This window comes from Bombus terrestris, chromosome 1 (genome assembly GCF_910591885.1).
Source record: "Bombus terrestris chromosome 1, iyBomTerr1.2, whole genome shotgun sequence".
Classification (NCBI taxonomy): domain Eukaryota; kingdom Metazoa; phylum Arthropoda; class Insecta; order Hymenoptera; family Apidae; genus Bombus; species Bombus terrestris.
The window spans coordinates 4,303,539-4,328,765 of NC_063269.1; the positions used below are offsets into that span (position 1 = coordinate 4,303,539).

At 46.4% G+C, this 25,227-nt stretch overlaps 3 protein-coding genes across 5 annotated transcripts in view; 1 reads left to right on the plus strand and 2 right to left on the minus strand.

Moving 5' to 3' along the window:
* The window catches only part of LOC100645231 (serine/threonine-protein kinase MARK2), a 48,197-nt gene extending 43,901 nt beyond the window's left edge, over nucleotides 1-4,296 (minus strand). The window contains exon 1 of the mRNA XM_012307813.3: nucleotides 4,164-4,296. The gene's annotated coding sequence lies outside the window, so the exon portion shown is untranslated. The remainder of the gene's footprint in view (nucleotides 1-4,163) is intronic.
* A 5,292-nt stretch (nucleotides 4,297-9,588) lies between these two features.
* On the minus strand, nucleotides 9,589-11,268 carry LOC100645477 (macro domain-containing protein CT2219). 3 transcript variants are annotated; one of them, XM_003392996.3, is made up of 6 exons: nucleotides 11,113-11,268; nucleotides 10,811-10,940; nucleotides 10,339-10,596; nucleotides 10,134-10,250; nucleotides 9,869-10,077; nucleotides 9,589-9,785 (listed from the first exon to the last, which is right to left on the minus strand). In XM_003392996.3, exons 2-6 carry the CDS (start codon nucleotides 10,830-10,832, stop codon nucleotides 9,699-9,701), a joined length of 693 nt encoding a protein of 230 aa, XP_003393044.1. In that variant the 5' UTR covers nucleotides 10,833-10,940; nucleotides 11,113-11,268; the 3' UTR covers nucleotides 9,589-9,698. The 3 variants fall into 3 exon arrangements, with proteins under 3 accessions (XP_003393044.1, XP_003393045.1, XP_012163181.1); XM_003392997.4 differs by having other exon boundaries at nucleotides 11,011-11,226; XM_012307791.3 differs by having other exon boundaries at nucleotides 11,062-11,224.
* A 1,060-nt stretch (nucleotides 11,269-12,328) lies between these two features.
* On the plus strand, nucleotides 12,329-19,097 carry LOC100645359. The gene is made up of 7 exons (XM_003392994.4): nucleotides 12,329-12,578; nucleotides 13,180-13,334; nucleotides 13,953-14,141; nucleotides 14,219-14,335; nucleotides 15,225-15,312; nucleotides 15,395-15,533; nucleotides 15,660-19,097. The coding sequence occupies exons 1-7, from the start codon at nucleotides 12,362-12,364 to the stop codon at nucleotides 15,868-15,870; spliced, it is 1,116 nt and encodes a 371-aa protein (XP_003393042.1). The 5' UTR covers nucleotides 12,329-12,361; the 3' UTR covers nucleotides 15,871-19,097.
* The last annotated feature ends 6,130 nt before the right edge of the window (nucleotides 19,098-25,227 follow it).

The following is a 25,227-nucleotide window of genomic DNA, read 5'->3' on the forward strand; positions in this document are numbered from 1 at the left end:
GAATCGATATCGTGGCATCGTGTTTTTTTCCTGATCGCTGCCTAACGACAACGAGATTTAGAGAGTAGGAAACTGACCGAGTAAAGTCGAGCGGGGTTACGTAATCGCACCGGGAGCGACGTAACCGCAGGCAAAAGAAGTTTTTTAAGTTGTGGTTTCCTTTTAACGAGCCACTCGAGAGGGACAGATTTTTCAGGCGAGCTGAAATGTAACGTGCAAATAATTCGACGAACGCGAGTCCGCTGTTGCAACGTTTGCCGTTCCTGTCAACGATCAGCGTCAAGATCAAACACGAAAGAGGACGAGACACGTGAAACATCCATAGTCGTCAAGCGCGCTCGGTCGATCACTCGATGTCGCTTTTGTCTCCTAATCTCGCCCGTATTCGATTAATCCGCAAAAAACTTTGTATCCTTGCCAGCGTGAATCCGAGAACGACGTTTAGAGTGACACGAAATCGCGTACAAGCCTATCATCGAGAGTTCAACGATGCCCGACTAACTACGGACAGTTTCCCGTTTCGTCTACATCTGATGTTTTCCTCCTTTTTACGTAGCGTGTCTCAACGGCGGAATCGCGTTTTCGCAAAAAGTGAAACGCGGTCGCGCAACACGAACGTTTTCCTTCTGTCGGTGAAATCGCGAAGACCTTTTTCTTTCACGATGAAAATCGAGGATGGAGAAGACGCTTTGCCATGCTCGAAGAAAAATTCTTTTCCTTTTCGATGACCGCTGATCTACTTTGCCCTCTCGTACACCGATTTCGATCGAAATTCTTTCGACGTTTACCGGCTAGGCGATGGAAAGCGCAGATTTTTTAAGCGTTTGGTATATTCGAACGATCGTTCGATGGCGTATATACATTGTGTAGCGACACGGTCGCGCCGCGAAGCTGTTTACCGTTCGTAGGTGGAAATCGACATGGAAACAATTGACTCGAGCCGAGACAGCGAGCTCGCAGGAGAGCCTACCAAACGTGGACAATTATTTCTCGATGAACGACTACGCTGCCATTTATGGCGTTCGCCGCTGTCGTTCTTGACCATCCAGCAGCTGTCTCGCGTTATTTTACAAACGCATCGAGGATAAAAGATTCGACGTTGCGCTCGAAGGCCAAAAGATGCATCGTTTCGAAAATTCGGAGACCCTGTGGTCCGACCGAATATATAGAAATATTATTCAAATCGGATTCTCCATAACACCTCCACCGATGGAGGTCCAAAGAAGGAAACTTTACACCGCGAATATCATAGCTCGTTCGATATATATCGATATATATACCGTGCAGCCAACAAAATACACCATTGTTGATCATTTCTTTTATCTCTCTCTCTCTCTCTCTCCCTTTCTCTCTCTTCCCATTATATGGATTCGAGCGGAAAGACAAGGCTCGCCATCTGGCGTTGGCCGTGTTAAATAACCTTAAAACTCTATCGGTGCCCCGTTTATCGTTTACTTATTGTTAAAGTTTGCGTGTTCGAATCGCGACGCTCGGGGATTATCTAACGAGCATGTGTGTACACGGAAGAGCAACAAGAGAGTTTCTTCTTGCTCGTTTTTTGGATAAGGTGATCGGAAAAAGGAGGATGGAAATTACAACGGCAGAAATAGGAATCGAGTCACGCTACGGGAAAGAATCTCGAACGATCGAGAAACCAGTTGAATCTTTCCAACCTCTTAGACGAGAAGGCTGCGAAAAGTACGTAAGGTAAACGGGGCGAGGCTTTCGTACGAAAGACGGTACGTTTGCTAGCCGAGAGAGGAGGATTAGCAGTTACATGGAGAACGCGAGCTTCGCTAATACGCGTCAGAGTCTGCGGCGAATTGGCGAAATGCCGTGAACTAAATTCACGAATAATTATAAACGAATGCGTTTAAGAAAGTGGCTAAAGTTAGACATCAGCTAGCGAGCGTAGAGTTCGCGGTCAATCGGATTCGCACGATTCAAGGTGAACCGATAACCCCGACGAGCCGTGAGCGAGGAAGCGTCGATGGTTTCTTACCAACGGATCCACAGGTAATCGCGAGCCCGATCCTATTTCCGGTAACGTTACCCTCGTCCTTTGTCCCTAACGAGTCGCGTTTGATCTACTCGTTACGATTATACGCCTTACAAGATCGTAAATACGCTTTTTCAACTTAAAATATCTACGTAAGTCGGGGCTTTTGCGGAGGCTGGTTTAGCTGTTTCGACTCGTCGCTTCGAGAACTTAGACGATCGGACGGTGTTACGAGAAAAGACAGAACGACGACTTGAAGTTTCGCCGGTTGCTTCCTCGTCGGTATACGGCAGGAGATGAACGAGCGAAAGAGCGATCGCTCGATCGATCCGATTTGTCGTTGCTCGATATTGCCGGCTGAAACCAACAATTACCAACGCCAACGATTAAGCGCGTCGGAAACTCGTACCTCGTCGACGCGAAAGAGAAGCTGGCACGGCTCGTGGGTAAAAGAGAGACGGAAAGAAAGGGGGAGTGACAATGGTGGAGTGTCGTGCAAGTCGAATTAAACTCGACTGACGTACACGTATGACCTTTATAAACGAGTCAGCGCCCATGCAATCCTGGTCGACGCATAGTCCAATTGTCGCCGCGATTTGACGAGCCGGTAATGCTAGACATTCTCGTCGAACTTTTATGAAATCGATCGACTAATTCTTCTCTACTCCGCCGCCCTCTCTCCAGTATCTAAAGAAACTTAGCTAAAACAGTCGATGGAATTCCGTCAACCAGAGACGATACTTAGGCGATTCAAAGCGGTACCACTCGAAATACGGGTCACTGTCGGCGTAGACTACGCCTAGATCGCTCGAAAATAACTAGTTGCGATTAAACGTACAGTTCGCTACGTTTCATCTGGCGCAGTGCGACGCTGGCCAATTTCCCTCCGATTATCGAAGCTTCTCTTCAAACTTAACCGATCGGACGGACCGTCTGCATTTTACTGGTAAATGACGCGAAAATATAGAAAATTCGTTTACTAGCCTGTTCGCTAATACGAGCAAGAAGAAGGCAAAAATGGACAGCGCGACGTAGTTTGTACGGGCCAGATCGACGAACACCGGATGTACGAGGGTTTCGGCCGTTTAACCGGCCGATAAACGGATCGCGCGTCATCGACCGTACTACCGAATAAGTAGTTTCTGGCGAAACCATGTATATATATGTTCGATGTACCCTATTCAAGGTCTATGGGACGTTAAACCGGGCGGCGTTGTACGCGGTCGAGGAACTGACGATCGTTTCTGTGACGCATACGAAACGAAGACGTGAAAGCTCGGCCGGTTCGGAGAATAAAGCGTTCGACGGCCACTACAGCCGAGAGAAAATTCGAAAGCAACCAGTCGTGAAAACCTGTTCAGCCGAGTCATCGAGTATCGTTCGTGTCCTGATCCGCGAGAACAGAATCGCAGCTAGTCGACCGAGGAAAAATCGAGTATTCGCGTAACGATCGCGATAATTTTCGATCGAGTAAACATCGCGAATCAGTATCCCACGAATTCGATCGTTCGGGTTCTCGATTATCTCATTTTATCGAGAAGCATTACGTTAGTACACTGCGATACCTCGAACCAAAGACGTCACGAAGCACCTTTAGAATTACGCGTCCGTCACAACAGAGCAACATTACCAAATATACACGCTTACGCTCGGTGGACGACTACGCACGCGGTAACCGTATTCTTCGCAGCAACGACCATCTTTTTATCTTCCACGATACCAGTTCTACGATTCTGTTCGCAACATCAACGCGTCGTTTCGCGAGGTCGTTACGTGAATTCGTTTTTCGGTTACCGCGGACGTAACCCTTCTTCCAGGCGTAATCGTTCAACCTTCAACCATACCCTTAACACGTTTTGCGTGACAAGGCACATTATCGACCGACGAAACGGCGACCGTGTCGTCCTGCGGTGATTACATTTTCTTCGGTCGGAGAAATGGAAAATGTAGTTGGAACGCGAACGTACGAAATCGCAGCTCGGAGCGTCTTAGAGCGCGCGCCAACCGATCGGAGAAGCCTGACATTTTCAAGCACGTTATGGTGCGCGGAAAGGACACGTTCGCATGAGCGCGCAGACACGGCGTGCCGTTTCGTCCTCGAGAAAGAACAGTTACGATTACACGAGCGTAACGAGCTTGGCGTTCCTCATGTTTTCGTACTTACTTTGGAGTTTGTGACGTGGTCGGCCGGCACTGATTCTGGAACGGTTTGCAAAGTGCTCCGCATACTAGCGGACATTGTAGGCCAGCCAGTTTCACTGCCTCAAACCCTCCAACGCTTCGACGATGCACCCTCTCCCCCTACGCCTGAAACAGAATGTACGAACCAACGATTAAAACTTCCTTTTAGGGAACTGCTTTTAGAATAGATTCGACGGTTTATGAAAAATGTATCTTCATAAATCTGAAAGACAGCCAAAGGTACGGTTGGTTGTCCTCGCGTCGACGGTCATCGATGCGAGATCCAATTTAATAAGTTTGGTCCATCGATCATCGACCGACCGTCCTTTGTTAATAACGCAGCCAACCGAATACGTTTGTTTCGAACGGCAAGGAGAATCTGCTTCGTCGCGATGCGTGCGTTTTTCACGCGACGCTCGGAATCTACGCGCTACGCTCAGAATCCGAGCGTGGATCGAGCGAAAATGTTTTCGATTCGTCGGTGACGTTACCGATCATCGTGACGCACGGTTGAGGAACATTGCCTTCGATCAGTTTCGCCGAGAAAAGTTAGCGCGATCTATTCGTCAGCCGCGTACCAATTTCGTGGAAAACGGTCTATCCACGATTTCGAAGCTCGATCTACCTTCGAGAGGAGTTGGGCGCAAACCCGAGGTTCTACGATTCGGTACGCGAACGGGAACGTGAATCCTGCTGCGTTAAGTCAGCCATAGAAACCCGACCTGTACAGGTAGGCGAGAGAGTGAATCATACCTTGCTACCGACTGTACATCGGAACGTAACATCGGGCCAACTTTGGCTCTCGCCTGTCTGACCCGTGGTAAAAGTCTCGCGCTTTGTGCCGGTCTTTACGCATACAGGTTCGTGCGATCAGAGCCAACGAAAGCTCGGAAAATAGGAAAATCGCGTGCGAACGTATCGACTCGGGGAAAGCGGCGGCGTTTCCAACGGCGAAGAAGAGAAAACGATAAACTTAGCCGCGTGGTGAATCCGAGCGTTCCAAATAGACGTTGCTTCTCCGTGTGACACTCGCGCACTGATGTTCGCTCGATTATCTTCTCGTTGACACTTCCACCGTGCGTCTCCTCGGACAAAACCAAATTTGCCGCGAATCGATCGAACAGTAAGAGTTCGAAAAAATGGCCACCGAAGAGTAAATGATGGACGGCGATAGTTTCAGTTTGATTTTCGCCGAAATTTCGATCCAACCATATGGAACGAAATCCCTGACAACGAATACGAACGGAGGCCGGCTACACGATAGCGAAGAAAAGGAAGTTATCGATGAAATCGCGCGCCTCGTGTCAATCTTATCGCGCGTATACGCGTTCGGACGTTCCAACGCGAATTTCTCGGGTGAAACAAGGTTGGCGAAAGTCGTCCCTCGCCACAGAGATTATTAGTCAGTCCGTCCTGCTCCGTTGCAAACATAATCCTCGCAAGCGTCACGATACGAAACGATTCTCTGTGTTGCTGCGACTAATTTCGACCGAAGAATAAATTCTCCAACGTTCGCTGCAACGCACACCCTTCGCCGAGACACAAAACGCAAAGCGACACGCTTCCGCCTTTGGTCGACCACTTTACAACGGGAAAGCCACAGACCGACAGCTCGAACATATCAAATATTAAGGACGTGTACGCGTATCTTGTGTATCCACTGGGCGTATCGCATCGGAGATAGTAACCACGCGACAAGATCTGTCAATGGGCTCGAATCCGAACGAAGGAGAAACAGGTGTTTCGAAGATAATTTTATTCGGACACCTGCGAGGCGTTTCCAACTAATAATAGAATCAGCGAGGGCGAGCGTGAGCGAATCGTTAGTGAATCGGTAAAACGCGGTCGCGTTCATATTCACGCGAATCGAGCAGAAGTTCGATTGGGAATTTCGCGGTGAAGGAATGACGCGTGCGCCAGCGTCGAAGCTTGAACCGGCTGTTGAAATGCGCGCACGACCGTGTCTACGATCGTGACTATACTCGTGGCCGCGGTACGAGAGATCGCGAACGCGGCAACGATTCTCTCGTTCGGTCGAAGGTGGTTTGCACTCGGAGCGTCGCGTCGGGCGAAATTAGGTTTCAGACCATCCCTATGAAGTGGGTCAGCGGTACACGCGCAGCAAGAGGTGGCCGCTACAACTACTCCGAAACTTCTCAAACCACCGGCCACCGCCGCCGCTACCGCTGCCGCTGCCACCGCCGCTCCCTTCGCGATCGTCTTTACACGCGAACGAAACGTTATCGTTTCGAGCTTGAGAATCTAACGAGCCAACGCGACTTACACTCAACAGAGTGAGAAAAACGCGTGCGCGTTTCCTATTTCGGCTCAGTGATTCGGTGAATCGCGAGGAAAGTTTCCCGTTTGTTTTGCTTCGCTTTGTTTCGCCTTTCCGTTAATTGTAGCGCGCTAGCCACGGACCAAGACTATTACATAAACTCGCGAACCAGGGTTCCATAACGTAATCCAAGAATAAATCGTTGGCTAACGAGTAACAACCAGCACTCGCACCCCTCTCCCTTTATACATCCTACCTACCTGTTCCCCTTCCTATCTATTTTCTTCGCTGGCTCGTTCACTAGGAAAAATAAAGTTTCAGATCGATCGAGAAAAGAACGGCAAAGAGACAAACGTGACGCTAAGCGGTGTAAACTTCGACGATAATAATACCAAGCTATTCGACAACAACCGGCGATACCTAACCGACAAACGCGCGCGTGCTCGTACGCAGAGATATACATACATACACACACATACGTATATAGGCACGTACATAGACAGTCGAAGTACGAGTAACGACAAAATGCCAAGCTTTTCGCGCATCGAGCGTGTTTGCCTTTTAAGAAACGGTGCGCAATCGTTTGGAGAACAATGCTCGGGTATCTCGGTGATCGTGAACCGATGGTTGTGAAAGTACAGAGGGTTGTTAAAAATGATCGATGCTCGTGATATCGTTTGAACGAGTCGCGTTAAATTCCATCGGCATCGTCCGATCGATCGTCGTGATGCAACAATCGGCTTGTCGTTGCAAATTGAATTCTCGCAAAATCGGTGCAAGTTCAAAACGAATAAACGAAATCGAAATAAGGAGAGAAATCGCGACGAAAAAATATTTTACGACGGACGATTGTAACAGTTTCGTATAAGACGAGAGAATGAACGTGATGATTCACGAATGATCGAAGACATCGATAAATCGATATTATAGCCGGTGATCGTTTCCCTGGGTCCTGACTCGTCGATCGAAAAAGGTTGATAGCATCGAGAAGCGTGAGTAACTTGCGGCGAAAGGAACAACGGGGTCTGAGACAGGTAAAAATATATTTCGATTACGACGTGCAACACGTATGTACATATATATGTACGTACATATGTTACGCGAGAAAGCGATCTTGACAACGAGTAAGCGTTGGTTCGGCGACGTGACCATTTTTCCTTCGTTTTTTGCAGTCGAGTCGGTTTCACGCACTTTGACCGCTTTTTGGCGTGGAAACGCGGTATTTCGGTGGTCGTGTATACAGCTCCGACATCGGAACGATACGTCAACGAGAAACCCGGCCCCCCGGTCAGGCTCGAAGCATGCTCGTGACAGACGCGAACGAACAAAATGTGGGGTTAGGTCGGCGAACGAAAGCACGAGTAGGTGAGAGAGAAGCAGTGAGAAAATACGACGAGAGTCGGAGTCAAGAGGGAAGAAGCCTTTTCCGAGTTGAGAGCCACATCGGAGGAGACAGCAGAGAGAAGGAGAAATGGAAAAAAAGGAAGCAACTTCTCGCGACATGGTTCGCCGGCAACTCCTTCCTCTCGAGCCTGATTTTTTTCATACTTACCACCACGTTACACGACCGTGCATATAAACGAGCGATATGGTACGCGCGAGCGCAATTTCACGTATATGTAGACGGGAACACACGCGCATGCATACACGCCAGTCATACGAACGAAACCCACACCCACTTGTACTGCTAGGTAGGACGCAACACGGGGATATATCACTAGTCCGTTAAGATACGTACGCGTCGAGATGCATATACACGCGTACGAGTACGAAAGCAGCACGCGTTTATCTAAGGTAAAGTCTCAGCGTCGAAGTCGAGGTGCACGACGAAGACAGCGGTGGAAGTGGCGGCGGCGGTGACGGCAGCGGCAGCGGTGGTAGCAGCACCAGCGGCTGTAGCAGCACCAGCGATTCAAGCTTCGTCTGCCGCATGCAACGAGTCTCCGATCTGAGATCGGCGACTAACACGAGAAATACACCCGAGAGACGATGGTGATCGGGTACCTCGGAGGCCGCACATCGGTACTCGCTCGTGTAAAGTGAGTGAGTGAGCGCACGCGCTAGCTCGCTCACACGCTATTTTTCTTTCTCTTCTCTTCTCTTCCCTTCTTTTCCTTGCTCTTCTCTTCTTTTCTCTCTAGACAACGTTCCCTCTCGTTCGTTCTCTTTCCACTACGCCTCCTTTCCTATCTTTCTCTTACTCTTTCACTCTCTATCCCTCTCGTGTGCACGTATACTCTTTCACTCGGTCGTTCTCTGTCACTCTCTTTAGATGTCCGTCAGTAACCTAGAAAGCGGTGGCGGCGGCCATTCAGGATTACGGGACTCCGTCCGTACGTCCGCCTTGTCCGACCGATCGACCGAGGGGATACAACCTATGTTTCGTTCCGATCACGAAATCCCAATATTTTAAATTCGATTCGACCGTTATGACCGTTGCGATTGATTTGACTAATTCGACGATTTTCACGCCACGAACTCGCATAAGCACATACTCCGTTTTCGACGGTCGACGACGTCGACGACGTTGCTTTCCTAACGGTGAGACGACGAAAATGCAATCTCTACCATGTGATTGACCTTAAAATCGTGAAAACTGTCCACAAAAATGACACTGTACTCCTCGGACGCAAGCACTACTCACTAGCCGCGATCTTGGTTGAGAGAACGCACCTTCGCCACGACAGATCGGCAAGAGCACTACGGAACTATGGGTGTGCTCCTTTTGCCAGCGTTCTTACGTTTAGCTCGTCGCGAGATAAATCAAAACCGAGCCGATCCTTTGATCGAGCGGCTTCGATACAAGAGATATTTACCCATTTGTGACAGATTTTCCGTACGAGACGCACCACATTAACGACCGTCCCCCACCTATTACCACATACAGACATTACCACACTTCGATTTTTCAAGATGGCGACGCACCGTCGTCGGGTCGAAACACGATGCGGATGGGCCGTAAAGTCGCGGCGCTGTAATCGCACAAATCACCGACGCTACGCGGCGGCGAACGATGCGATAACCCGCCAACATTCGAATCACCTATATTCTCGCGACGCATTTCCTACCATCAACGACCGAATTCCCGAATTCGCTTCGAACGGAGGAGATGTCTAGGAAAAATATCTCATTTTCATACTTTTCTACGAATATTATTCGACGAATGTACACTGATACAGTTTAGCTTTGTTCGTTTCGAGTTTATCCTCAAAACATGGGAGACTTCTGTCAGAGAGTCGTCTAATCGATAGCAAAATATTTTTGTAACAATTCCTCGTATATGTCTTTGTCGCTTTTCAAGAATAGACAAAAGATTACTCTATCCACCTGCAATTTCAAATAGGTATCAATATCTTGACACGCTACATCGGAGTGGAATGTTGCCATATTCCACTAAAATGAAATCTTACGCTGTCTTTGTTGTCGAGTAGGAACTTCTTGACCGTTGATAAAGCCACTTTGGCTGCTGGTTTTTGAGGATATCCATAAATTCCTGTCGATATACAAGGAAAAGCAATTGTGCGCAACTCATTTGCTCTGGCAACTGTTAAACTATTTTCATAACACTCCTTCAACTTTTCTGGCTTTTCACCTTGCGGACCAACCGTATGAATGACATCTAAAAAGTTACACCCATGAAAATACAACCCATGACTATGAGTTTGTCATACTAACGCTTTGCAGGTAACATATAAGCCCCAGTTATTTTTGCTTCACCAACACGACATCCTCCCAGAGTGGCGCACTCTTTCTTTAAATTTGGTCCAGCAGCTTTGTGAATAGCTCCATCAACTAGGGAATAGATATTTTACACTTTTCGATATATCGAGTTATACTTTATCGATTCTTATTTCTAGGGAATATCCCTATGTATGAATACCTCCACCGCCGCCGAGAAGACTCGAGTTTGCTGCATTAACGATCGCGTCTATTTCGAGGGAGGTGATATCTCCTTGCCATATCGAAATTTTCTTAGCCATTTCCTCCTCGACCTTTTCGACTTTCTCGAGATTCATTATACCGATATTTCCTTTATTTTTAGTCCAATATTCCACCCACGTTGGAATTTGGTCCAACGTAATTACGGACCCTTTATAATATTTTCTTTTTTCTTCTAGTGGCATGGTCAAGAATTTCTCTATTCAACAAAAATTCAATGATAATCGACGACGTTTCGTGTCGTTTTATTTCCTATCGTTTCTACCAACAGAACAAACAACCAACAGCAATCAAGTGTTTGCTCTATTTTAGAACGATACAATTTACATATCGATGTTCACGATCGTATCGAACGATCGACAACATCAGCTTTACGTAACTATCGAAATAAACAAAATGATCGTTTGCCTTACGTTTTTCAACTTCGAACGACATCTTCGGTTCAGGATGATTGACAGACGTAGCAAAACTCTTCTGAACTAAGAAATGTTCAACTATGGGTCGAACTACGGCGGTAACTGCGAAACGGTCGACGATGTTCGCCTGGAAATCAAAAATAATTCTCCTCTCACTACGCAGTTCACTTGGCCCTTGATATCCCCTCGTCCCTTACTCTGAGTGTCAACATAGTCTTCCACTCGAAAAAATCGTTAATGACTTTTACCGATCATCGAATTCTACTTCCTCGATTCAAAAGTTCAAGCCAAGTTCGAACCTTTTCAGCTTCGTATAGAATTCCAGTTTACACGACGAGAACTATGCCAAAGTCTTGTTTTGTTTCTATCTCATCCGCGGTCGTGACCGGTGAAAACGTAGTTGGAGGACAATAGTTGCCGCAACGAAACTTGCGCAGAGACATCTGGTGGAACGTGATGCAAACGTATCGCTACTTTTGTAATGCGAATGCGCCATCTGTTTTCATTATCGAATACTGTATTTAAACCGACATCTCTGTCCATACATGGTTCATACGCAAGATTTAATCTAATTTTCGCGTTTTAGATATATACGATAAATTCTTTTCATAGTTTACCGTTCTTTGGCCTCGTACATTACGCTCCATATACCGAGTATGCAATTAAATTTCCTTATTTTTATAATTTTCCTGAAGCTGTTTAAAATTCAGCGTTCCATGGTAATAAATACAATATAATAAAATACAAAGTTTATTATAACAGATGTAACGGTGACACGTATGGTGATTACCCACTGTGCAAAATCGCTGGATTTTACGAACAGGAACTTATTCACGCTAGGTAAAAGTACGTCAGAACGCAATTTTAATAATCGAAGTCAGAAGGATAATGACGTAAGTCGTAAGTAACGGTCGTCATCGTTGCGGTTCCTTTTCGAAGAAGCTGGTTTATATAGATATCAAATGACGGAACAAAGATATACCGTTATTTGATATCGTTCTATTTATGGATCAAATATCCAAGCTTTGTCAGAAAGTTCTATCAAAATAAGGATAACATAATAACGTAAATACTTTAAACGTAATATTTTCTCGTACAGAGATTCCTGCGTACCTAGATACTTAACTTCTTTTGTCACTAGTCGTAGCTGGAACGGAGTATTTCTCACGTTCGTTATTATCCAAATACTATCGATAAAGAAAACATATCGAGCTATCTGTCGAAACGGGAGCATCGTTCGATTTTACTATTCATCGTCGTTTCATTCAATGCAGTCGATGAATCATCGTTAAGTAGAAACATCTATAGATTGAAGGCGCATAAAATTAATGAAAAGCGCGCCGACGCCGACGCCGACGCCGACGGTGACGTTGATGCCGACGCCAATGTCGAATCCAACCACAAAGTCAACGCCAACGCTAACGCCAACGCTAACGCTAACATTCAACGTCATCAGCAACGCCACCCCGAAGAGAAATACCGAACGAACCTATGCTCTTGTGCTTTATTTCACTACGTTTCTGTGTATAGGGAAAGACTTTGCAGCGCATGCTAAAAGTTCCAATTATCGATCCATCTGCGCCTGAGCTTTCGCGTTCGGCACACAAGCTTCGCGTACGTCGCCTAGGTGAAATCGTCTTACGTGCAATCGACACAACCGACCAGATCGGACTTATTTGTTTCATACTCGTCGACGTTGCAAGTACAAGCAAAGAGAAAAAGATGCCACACCGTATGGATAGCATCAAGACGATATTTATATTCTGTGAGTTTCTTTAATTAGTTATTAGGCTTAGAAATAGGGCTGCTTAATCAAACTAAAAATCCAACTGATTCGATCGCGACGCAACTAATCGACTTATTGTGCTAGTTAACTAACGAGTTGCCTCGTTCTGCTTTCATCACGTTTGCAATATTACGTTGAATATCATGTTGTAAAACCGAAGGATTTTAATTAACCGAATAGTGGGAACGAGATTGGGGACATCGTGTCAATCGAATTTCGCTGACATTTTCACGGGATCGAGATTTCCATTCCAGCGGTGCTGTATCCTCCTTGCTGTATTTTACAATTACATCGTTAATTCGCAACGTTCCGTCGAAGAATAAGATTTGAACGCGATTATCAGAAAAATAAGGGAGCGACGTTTCACCAGATGCTCCATGCGATAGCGAGCGACGTCATTTTTACGGGGCGGTTTTCATAAAGTCAACTACCCTGAATCATTCATTGGGAGTGACAGGGGTGAGAAACTTTCAATGAAAAAGTCATCGACGCGCGCACCTTCCTGGGAAGGACAGTGGCAAAAAAGTTATGATCAAGAAACCTAGCTCGTCGTATCGTAACAAATGATTTTTTCTTTCAGGGTGTGTCCTGAGTACCGCGTTCAGCGTACCTAGTTCATCGCCGATGCCGCAAAAATTGGACGACCAACTATATACGACACGTCGAACACCGAAAATTCACATCGACTTTCCGGGTTCCAAGTCCAAGTCGAAGACTTCGCCATCTCAGACTTTGGTAAGAACACTCTTCCGCAACGTGAACGAACGCAATCGCGCAAACGATGTAGAAAAGTGAATTTGTTATTCCTGTAATCTGCATCAAAGTTCATTTCATCGTCGCTTACATCTAGTTTTAATAGTAGTTCTCTTCATCGATACACATACATACATATGCGCGAATAGTTACCTAATTGAAGTCTTAGTAGATACGTATGCATTTGTTGCAAAACTGTTATTTCCCACTCTCGACGTTTTATCAGCGCTCGCGATTTTTTTGCACACGATTCCATCGTGTGACACACGATCATGATCCTTCACCTCTCTTTTTTTTTTTTTTTTTTATAAATAGTCCAAGCATAACCTGTTGCTTTTTTCGTATTGTTTTCGCGAATCATACACGTTCGACTAGGATACCTGGACTCGATTCGCCATTCGATTTGCAATTTTCACAAAGTAAAGAAATAAAGCCAGCTATTATCGTGCCGGAATATACACATAATAGATCGATATGCGATCGATTAAAGGATTTAAACGTAGAATACGACTCTTTACGAATCTGGTCTATATTTATCGAGACATTTACTTTAAATCTTCTTTTTTCAAAGAATAATCTTGATATCGATGCATTTTAAAGCTGGTGGGAAATTTGAATGAAGCGAAAAGTACCACTACAATGTCCTCGGAGTCAACAACGACGCACAGATCATCTTCCGTGGAGCAACCTTTGTATCGTCTGGACGGTAATAATGGGCAAGCTTGTATTCTTCTGCAAGTAGACGCCCTGATCACCGTGAAATATCGAACGAAAAAAGGAGAGGACGATGTAAGATAAGACGGCGTAAAGAAAATACAAAAGAAAAGTGAGAAAAAAGCATCGAATATTTTACCTTTTTTTTTTAGGAAGCGAATATTTATGTTCCGACCGACGCTACAGTGACCGGCAATTGCGATAATGAAAATACAGTGACGATGTTGCTCAAGTGGGATGCGTACATACTATCATGGAGCTTCGCAAAGGTAGGTAACACATCATTTTTCTTACTATAGTCTTATCTTCCTCTTGGCTACTAGTTTCCTAATTATTTAAAGCCTAGAGCTTATAGAATTCGTACTATCGTCGAACGACCTGCCTGCAGATTTCCAAATAATTTTATCAACATTTTCCTGATTCCGTCGTAACATTGAATAACCTTGAAGTGACCTTATCGTACGATAAATCGTATATAATTGGACGTACATCGATATCATTTTGATAAACGATCCTGCGTACTATCCATTACTGCCAAAATCACTAAATTTTTAATTACTTTGAAGACATTCAGACAAGTGGATATATTTTTACCGCGTACGTTTGCATCTAAATTTAGAAGCTTCAACCCCGTCCACAGGATGTGCACAATTGCTAACAATTACTGTTTTGTACTGAAGTTTTCCTCAGTTTCTTACGGCGCGTTGTAGCAGTCGTTGTTTAAACTTTCGTAATCTATACGCACTTTGCAACTACGTTCGCGATCTAATGGGCTTCTCCCGTATATGGAAATTAAATTCAAAAATTCAGATCATTTTAACGAAAATATCGTACTCGAGGGAAGCTATGTTTTTAAGACGATAAACTAATTTGTCTGGACAGGTAGACGCGTAATAATCTTCTCTCCTTTAGTTATACGCTTAGTTACACACGGGCCATTCCTAGAAACGGTCGAGGTCACGAATGTTGCGTTACCCTCTCTCTCGTACAAATCGATACGCGACCAACCCTTTTTCCTCCTTCCAATTTTCTGCGATTCTATTCTTTCCGTTAATACCGTTACATCGTCCGAAAAATACATCGACCATCCTCCGATCGAAATTGATCCGATTCCGAGGACGGCGGTGAAATAACGGAGGAAACGAATTGTTTTTTCAGACACCCGGTGGTGAACGTTGGTACGTGGAGAAGATCGAACTAACGTACAACTCGAGCGATCGACACTTCGTAAATATCGATCAGCCAAGTAAGTCGATTCGAACGGAAGGCCCGTCGCGCGAGATGTTCGTTTCGCCGATCAGATAATCACAAATTATTTTTGTTTCAAGACAAAACGATTAGATTGAGTACCGGACAAAAGCACAGCTCCATGCTGTTCCCGACACCGGTTGGAAAGTCGTACGCTTGCAGCGAAGAAACGGAAGTTCAATTGACCGATGGGAAAAATCACGCCATAGTGCTCCTCAGGTATTAACAAATATCAAACGCAAAAATTAATCTTAGGAAATTCTGCCTAGAGTATAGAGAATCGTGTTAATAATTAACTTGGCGATAGTTAATAATCGGCGGATGGACTTTTATTCGAAATTTCAGGGACATGAAGCTGCAGCCGTTCAAATTCAAGAACAACGAGTTCGCAGTGGAATTCTCGTGCACGTCGTTGAGCGCGCGCGGATTTCGGGACGAAACAGCGCCTGTCGCGGTTGGTTCGACGTTGGCTGCTGCCGTTCTACTTACTATCACCGGCTATGCGGCCTATCGTTATTTCAAGGTGAAGAAAGTCAAATACGACACTATGGAGTAAGAGCTTTCTGGGGGACGCTGCCTAAGGCGATGCAACACTCGGAGAACGACCAATCTTCTCTACGAGACGCTCTTCTCTGTGTTCGCGTAATCGTCGCCGTGGTCGACGACGTGATACGATATTCTCTTGGTCCACCTTGATACAACAATTCATCCATGCAAACGTTCCTTCCAGAATCCGAAGCTACGTTCGCTTGAAACTTATATCCCGACAGTACACCAACGTTAACATTTTATCCATGTTCCTTGAACGTTTGTAAACCATTATTCGCGTCGAACTGTCTTATTCAGAGTTAACGACATTAAACCGGAGGAAAAAGGAAACATCCGTGCGATTATGATTGCCCAATTCGTGGAACGCGTTCTTTGCCATCCGTTTGGAACTCGTATCGTAAACTTCATTGGTTCGTACTTTTAGATCGGTCGCAAACGGCTACAACTTGTCTCTGTAAAAATCGTTGGTTGCGAAAAAGATCGATTGGGACGGGTCGAAGCAACCAACGAGCAACGTTCGGGATAATTATCAATTAAAATACATCGTGTTCGCGTTAAATTCGTGTTCGCGAGCTCTGATGGTTGTATCGATAGATTTCACATTTGGTAGATATCGGTCCGCTTTTCCCTGTCGTGGATAACGCGGATTAATAAACATCGTCTACGTAGGAGGGAATACTCGCAAGACTATGTCGTTCGCGAGATACACCACTCTCTTTCTCACAAATCGTATACTTGAACTAAAACGTTTGTATCGTGTTTCGTACTTTTTATCGATAGCTAACTGCGACGCGAGTCGCGAGGAATCTCGTACACATAATTCTAACGTATAGCGAGCGATCTCGAAGCGGATTAATCTTTTCTACGTTACGATATTCGTTTTGTACGCGTATTGAGTTGATGCCGTTTGCTTCCGATGATTTGTGAAATCTTTCGCTTCGGTAATTTATATCATAAAACGATTAAAAAAAAAAAAAAAAAAAAAAATTAGAGAGAAAGAGAGAGAGAGAGAGAGAGAGAGAGAGAGTGAGAGTGAGAGAATCGTTGATTTCCTCGAAATTCCGAGGAAGGAAAGCCCTGATTGGCAGCTGAGAGTAGATTCGTTAGAAAAACGAATAGCGTAGACGAGCACAATTCTATCGCGGTGATAGTCAGATCATTCGGCATCGGTCGACGGTTTCAGATTGCTAGTGTTAAGCTTTCGTCATTTTTTCCGTTTTCAAATGTACATAGTATTTAACAACGTCGTGGTAAACGTATCGTGTCGCAAATGACAAGACTCAAATACGACATTTACTTTCACGTAAACGGCCGAATAAACGGTAGATTCTACTTCGTCGGGTAGAAATCGTTTCGCTGTTTTATTTTAAGCGCGTTTGAAATAAACCAGCGAGACAATAGTCGTGCGATTTACGAATCGTGGATCAGCGTGTGGCATTTGCATTTTATATGTGTGACGATCGCTAGATTAAGTCGTTTCATTTTTATCTTCTAATTCTCGGTGTAATATATCGTGTAAATATATTAGGACGCGATCGGCGAAGCTCCCTGTATAGAAAGCCCAATGTTTCCAACGAGAGAAAGAGAGAGAGAGAGAGAGAGAAAGAGAAAGAGAGAGAGAAGCACAGCTACCTACGTTGCTCGAGGGAAATTCAACGTTAACGCGTAACAAATCGCGTCTCGACTAATTATCCGTATCGTTTGTCCGATCCGTCTTCTTATCCTTTGCAACTTCTTTTTCCATCGTTCGCGAAACGAAACCGCGACGCGATTCGCAAGCTTTGACGATAGCGTCGAGTTTTCGCCTACCTGAAGTCTGTTCAAATTCGTTACTAATCTAAAGTAACATTCGTTACTACTCTATAGCGTATGGATAGACCATTGTTACGTATAAATACATATCTTAACGCGTAAACTTATCCCTGAGACGATCGAGCGAATGAATGGACGGTGAGCCGTCGTGCTTTTGGAACAGGCGAGACGAATAAGCGAATACACGTGGTCGTTGATCTTTAATCAACGATATTGTAAAGGTTTTCGCCATGTGCGATTATGGAGAAGGTAAAAAGACGAAGCTTGACGAGAGAATTCAAAGGGAAGGATATCGAATCGAACGGCCGATCGACGACTCGATCCCAAACATCGTACTTAAACGTAATCTGCACGCGTGCGTATATGTTTGCGCGTGTTTCGCAAGGAATAATATTACAATTAGGGATATGTGCGTAACACGAACCTCTGTCTTCCAAGCGTGTATTAAAGTTAAACTTTTGTGTGTATATACCTATATATATATACACGCATAGAATACGTGTACATTTATATATACACACGTATTGCACATGTATATGCATATATTTATGAACATTTACACACACGTATGTTATATACACTATCATACACACACACACACACACAGACACACGTGTACACACAGAAAAAATGTATTTGAAGAACGAAGGAGAGATATTATGGTTATCGCGTATCTCACTTATCGGCATACATATCTAATAAAATTGAACGTGAAAATTAACGTGGTAACGATCGATTCGCGATGTTCCGTCTATAGAACGGAGATACGTGTCTTCTTTTTCACGTAACTGGAGAAATTGGAAGGACGTGCGTCTCGAATCGAGGATATTCTGTATAGGGTGGCGTGTGATGTCCGTTTGAATTTTTCGATACAATACGATTAGCTAGAATACGCCGGCATTGTTGATACGCAAAAATATGGTCTAGATGTAATTATAAAAATGTATTTTTGTGCTAAAGTCAATCTTATTATAAACATTATCGATAGATAGCGGTCGATTGAAGCGGTAGCTCGATGCCTGTGACTTTCACAGTTTCCCGTTACGAGGCGTTAGCAACGACGCGACGCGACGCGACGAGACGAGACGCGGCCCGGCGCGGCGTAGCGTCGCATCGGCCAGCAATAAAATACACACATAGCAGGGGTTGTAAAGTACTTACGTTTATGGAAAAGAGATTACAGAGCAAGATGGAAAGGTGAAACGAAAGCGCGAGGCCGTGGAAAACTTCGATGGAACGGGATGGAACCAACGAATCTCGTATTGCTCGACATATGCATATGCAGCAAGCTTTGAGCCTCGTAAGAATTGATGCGACGAGCGACACGCGTGAAACAATGCGAAACGACGAGTTACGTGGTTAGCGAGCGTCAAACAGAATTGTATCATATCGATCAAAAAATAAAGGCTGTTATACAAGTTTGTTCGTTGCGTGTTCGATTAACCTGAAATTTGTTGGCAAGGTGTCGATGAACAGCAGAGACGATTAGACGGAGGGCAGAATTTGCACGTGGACCGTAGGTAAGTACGTAGGTGTGGATGGGAAGAGAAAGGAAGAGAGAGAAAGGGATCCAGCGACATAATAATTTCGACTGGTAGTCCGTGGAAGAGGGCGTGAAAAGCACAGTCGAGCAGGCTTACGTTGGTCTCGTCGTGGTGCGGGGAGTCCCCCGGGGTTTGCGCAACGCGGGGCACAGTTGTCGATACAGTTCATTGTCGCAATGTCCATTGAAATCTCCGCGACAATAGGTGGAGCAGGCTGATCGCATTGTCGTCCGCGTACATCTCGAATCCCTCTGGCTGGCTGGCTGGTTGGCTGGCTAGGCCGATCTTTCGGAAAGATCGGGTCGGTAAGGAAAGGTTACGTCCGTTAATCTCTCGGATCTTACGCGACCTTACGAGTTTTGCTCGTTCGTCGATCGTAAAAAGTATTCTCTGGATGAAACGATGAAAATCGTTTGCGGAGGATGACGCGACGACGCGTAACAACGGCATCGCGACATAACAGCGATCAGGATGTAAAAGGGGTTGGCAAAATAATTGAGCGTAATTGGTCAGGTTTGATGACAGATGCGATCCTGGCGGGGGTTCCAGGCACAAAGCAGGAACGGACGAACGAAGGAGGGATAGGGATAGGCAGAGGGATGCGGACGGGAACGGGGATGGCCTATAATTTATAAACTAGGGGCTGTTTTGGGGTAATTGCAGATAACGATGAGGCGGTCCGGATAACAAGCCGACATGGGAGTCACTGGACACCCTGCCACTCCAGCATCCACCGGTAACACCATAACCTTCGTTATATACGGCTATTCTCTCGTGCTCTGTATCGTTCGCATCGCTGTCCAACCATAAGTTACGTCACGCGTGACACCGTCGCGCGAGGGATCTCTTAATAAATCGCGGCTTTTGCACTCCCGTTTGATGGCGTTGCTTTAATTTCCGCCGCGTACGCGATTAAAGGAACGACGAGCGATGGGAAGAAACGTCTGGTGAAGGATAGCTGGGAAAAAAGAAAACACGAGGATATCATCTCCGAGAAGACAATAGCTGGCGATTTACCCAACATTTCGTAGCACGCGCTCCGACTTTAACGGTCCAATAGGTTTTTCGTTTCCTCTTTAAAACGTACTTCACACCTTGTTGAGCGAAATACGTACAGCGGTTAGCTCGCCGGGAATCCGTTTAGTTCGCAACAAAAGCCGCTCGAGCTACCTGTCCCCCGCGGTCTCGAAAACAAATTGCGACCATATTGTGACAAGCTAGCGAGCCTCGAGTGTTTGCTTTCGAACGGTTAACTACACGATGGAGTTTGCGTAAACCGCAAAGGAGAAACGCCTACTATCGGATCGGATGTCGACAGCCGGTTAAACGGCGGGCGTTCTTCGATTAGCCTTCGCGCGTTGTCCCAAATTCGATCCGTTTCCTTATTACATCAACGTAAAAAGAAATACGGTGACGCGCGATATTATCGAAGCGTCAGCCTCGGAGCACGAACGCCAACTCGTCCGAGGCTGGTTGTCGCGTTTTAATCGGCTGTACACGTGGATGGACCGGAGAGACGCTTCCTGGAGGCGCTATAAATACAACTCTCGGAGGTATGACGCGATAATTACTCGATTCTCATAACGCAGCGAATAGCCTGGACGACTTGACTTGATAAGCCGATAAAAGAATGGTATGGCCTTGAAATGTTTGCACGGTCAGCGCAAAGAATCGTCGTAACATCGCGCGTTTCGATTTCGTCCCTACGAACTCGTATAGACGTGTCGGGTATCGCCGGTCGAAAAGTCGTGCGAGCTTCCATCGCGTTTCGCGACTATCCGACGATCGAAGGGTGTTCGTAGAGCACACTGTAAGCGTCAGAATTGAAAAACGTCGTTTCTTTATTGGAAAATATTCTACTCGCCAATGAGAGTACCGCGGCACGGAATTTAAGCGCAATTTTCTATTCTAAGTAGCTATAAATAACGCTAGAAGACGGTGGCACTGGGATAGTACGAACGTTTCGAGTCGATCGTTTCTTCACTTTTGTCTACGTCATCTCTCTAAACGAATAATAGATGGCGCATCAGGATTTTTTCTACAGACACGCTTTTCTTTTTCTTTTTCGCGAACTACGTTACGACGTACGAGTTTTCTCTTGCCGTTGAAAAATTCGTTTCTCGTCGCCTACGGTGTTTTCTACAAACGCGCTTCGATCTTCGGCTCGACCAAACGAACGAAATTGACTTGTCGCCAACAAAAATTCCGCATGGTTTCCCGAGGATGAACCACGAACGCGAAACGAGGGTGTAACGTCTAATTAAATAAATCTTGGTTGCGGTACGGACGATTTCATCGTTCGAAAGCCAGTCCCCGGGTGGAAAAGGGGGACAATGATACGCGGAACACGGGAATGAGAAACGTTGGAGGGCTAACGCTGGACGCCTATGTACGCGCCTATCTACCCCCCTTTGGGGTGCTGCGAACCGACAGATTCAACGATGTAACGCGACGCCCGCCAAACTTTCTCTTCGTTTGTTTCGCATTTTTTACCCCGTCGCTCTACCTTGTTTTATCGCGCGCCGTTCGTTTTATCGCGCTAGAACCTTCGATATTACCCACGAGGCGAACAAATTTACGACGGAGGATCGAGAAAGCGTACGTCCGACGATTCGCTGAATTTTCCATTTGCTGTCGATCGACTCGTGAATGCGCAGGATGTGTGTCGTGTACGCGTACGTGGGTACCTACCTACTGGTTGCATCGTTTACGAGGGTTCGTCGGAAAAAGAGGACCGGAGAAAGTTTATCGGATTGGAAAGAGGATGAAAGTAGAGGTGCAGGAGATGGGGAAAAAGAAAGAGAGAGAGAGAGAGGGAGAAAGAGAAGGAGAACGAGAGAGGGGAAAGGTTACAGGGAAAGACAGGAACGTGGCGTGAATGGAGGGAGTTCATAATAACATCGAGGGGGCAACAGGGTTCTCTGTGTTCAGATGCTCTTTTCAAGAGTGAGAACCCTCCTCGACGCGCATTCAAGTGTTGTCGCTTTGTAATACCTCTTAATACCGCTCGCTGTCGACGTTATTAAGGATCCGGAACATATTGTCGACATAACAGTGGCAAATACCTCTATGGCGTCAAGCCTTTATTGTTGGTGTCAGCGCGGGCGCGGCCACGGCCACGCTGTCCGCGACAGGAAGCGGCGGATCCGGAGGAGAATTTTTTTCGGAAAAATTTTGTTCGAATCGATGTTCGATTCCGTCGAACGTTTCGTCGTCGCCATGTCCAGGATTTCGCGAAAAGATCGTAGAACTTGTTCACGTTGTTGGAACGGATGGCGAGTTTGCTGAAAGTCCGAACTACGAAATTTTGAAACGCAATAAACCGAGTGTGAGAACGAGTTTCTAGGGCTTGGCAGATTTATGCCACGATGCCACTATGCAACAGTCGTACTTTACCTGCAGATAAATCGTGCGAGTCAGCGTAAGACGACGCTAGTTAGAGACCTGCGTCCACCTTTTTTTCCCACAAAACTCACCTGACACAAGCCTCGCAGATAAGAGAAGGCCGAATGTGCCAGGTAGCATATATTAGGAACGTTTCTTCGAGCGAGTGACACGTGCCAACGCCAAATCAAAATACCAAACGCGTGCCAACGCGCAATACGTAGGAGTTTCGTTTTAACGTGCGCGCGTCTTGCAAATGCATTCCGCGTTTCCTATCGTGCGAATAATATAGCATAGGTGTCCGATGTAAGAGAAACGAGGATACCACGTTCTTGCCGTTTCCATTTGATCGACGGCCCGTATAGTTGGCACGGTGCAACCGAGAACCAGAACGCGGCAACAAAGGCTGAAACGTTAAAGAGGTGGCGCGTTCCTTTCGATGTTTCGAGGACGTAGCAAACCCCTTTTAATCCAGCGACTGCTTACCATCGGGCTCGTTTCCCGCGCGACGCGTCCAGCCGATGCGCGCTACAACAGGGACGATGACAGTCCACCGTTTCGACTACCCTCAAATCACCGAGCGCGCCTAACTAACCGTGTAATCGACAATTTCAGCCTATTAGGAGGTTCTACGTGTTCCCTTCGCGAACTACCTCGAACACGATTCCGTGGATACGCGCGACAAACTACAGCAAACAGCGATCAACGAATCTCCGTGCTCGTTCGTATTAAAATCGAAGCTCGCGTCGGATGAACGACGCGACTTTGGTTCTACGTTATGCCGAATTTGCAGCGTCGAGAAAAAAAGAAAAGAGAGGTATACACGTCGAATCGACGTAGCTTTCTTCCCGAAGTCGGTATAAGAATTCGTTTACGACCGGATCGTTCGAGAACTTACTCGCGAAAGTGATAAGCGGCCAGAATGGAGGTAAAAAAGCACAGGGAAGAACGATGGTTCGGTACGAAGTTGTAGGACAAATCGGTTTTTCGAATCTGGAACGCGAACCCACTGACACGGAACCGTGGCATAAAGTGGGCAGTGACACATAAAGGGCATATTTTCTGGCATTAGGAAGGTCCTGAGTAGCTACCTGTGTTCACGCTTGTTCGCGCTTTCCAGCCGAAGAATCTCCCGCACCGATCTTTTTCCACCAACCGTTAATGGGAAAATAACCGACGGATTACGTCGCCTAATCCACTCGTCAACGCGATATCGCATTGTTCCGCGAGACAAGAGGAATCTCGCGCTTTCGTTTTCTTTTACGCCTGCGAGATTCTCGATCGCGCCTCGTCTCTTCCCATCGCCAGGGATCTCCGTGATTTCGACCAGCGATCGAGTGTTCTCTCGGCAACGTGCATTTCTCGAGAAAGCGAATCGAAAGGGAAAAAGGGGAAAAAAGGAAAAGAGGGACAACGTGGACGTATTAGACGCTGCCTGTCACCTGCGTATGCACCGAGCACGTACGTACGGAATAGCTTTCTAAAAATAATCGTCGACGATTCTAGTCGTCTCGCTTATACGCGATATGTACACGACCGCGCGAAGATAGCCGCTATCTCGACGAGCCGGTGTCCGATGTCGGCCACCAACGCGACCACCGCGTTGCGTCGCATCGTGTCCGTACTTTCGATCCCCGCGTGCCGTACGCGTCGCTTATTGTTCGCCAATATTCCTTTCAGAGATACCGTAACCGCGTGACCACGTCGTACTCCATCGCGTAAGTACGCGTTTGTACGGAAATACGAGATAGCTGATACGACGGGAACGCGGGCCATGCAGAGATTCGTGCGTTTTCTCGCGAAATTTAACCCAAGTACGTATCGTCGTACCGCTACCGTATGCGTAGGTGGAACGACGGTTCCGGGCAGCTGGCGAGCTTAAACGTGCAGAAGCTTGGGAAAAAGACTGGGCTTCGTTTAACGAACTTTACGTAGGTATATATAGGTATAGGTATACGCGTTTCGACAACGTTCGTCAGGAAAGGTCTCTACTTGCATCGGAGCGTTGTTCGCGTGCCACTTACAAACGCATCGTCGCAAAGCCCTCTGTGTGCGCTTTGTTGGACGGGTTCAGGTGAAACCGTAGATACTTGACATCGTCGCGGACAGAGCGGTGGAACGAGCGTCGTTGTGAAACGTCGCGCTTTCGAATCTACGAAAGGCAGTCCGGTTTAATTTATCTGGATTTACACCGGTGAAGATGCCAACAGGCCGCTTGCCGACGAGTTTCGAGGGGCTGAACGAGAGGACAAACGGAGGATCGTCGAGTCGATTTTGCACAGAGCCATTTTGGAATGCAATTAAACGCGGTACAACGAAATACGACGCTGGTGCTGTGCTACCAGTGACGATGCTCCGCTCCGTTCCGCTGCGTTCCGCTTTGCTTCGCTCCCTTCGTTTCCTCCCTCCTCCTGTCATCCTCCCATGATCCCATCGTGGCGAGCCTTCGTCCCGTCCCCGCTGCCTCCTACTCGTCGAGCTAGGAATACCTCCGTTTATCCAGGTACGAGCTCGATGCTCGCTCTCCAACCGAGCACGAGCTTTCCTTGCCGCGGCCCCTCGCAAAATCCAATCGTCTCACGACGATCGTTTTAATTAACCGAAAACCGTCTTTCCCGAGACTC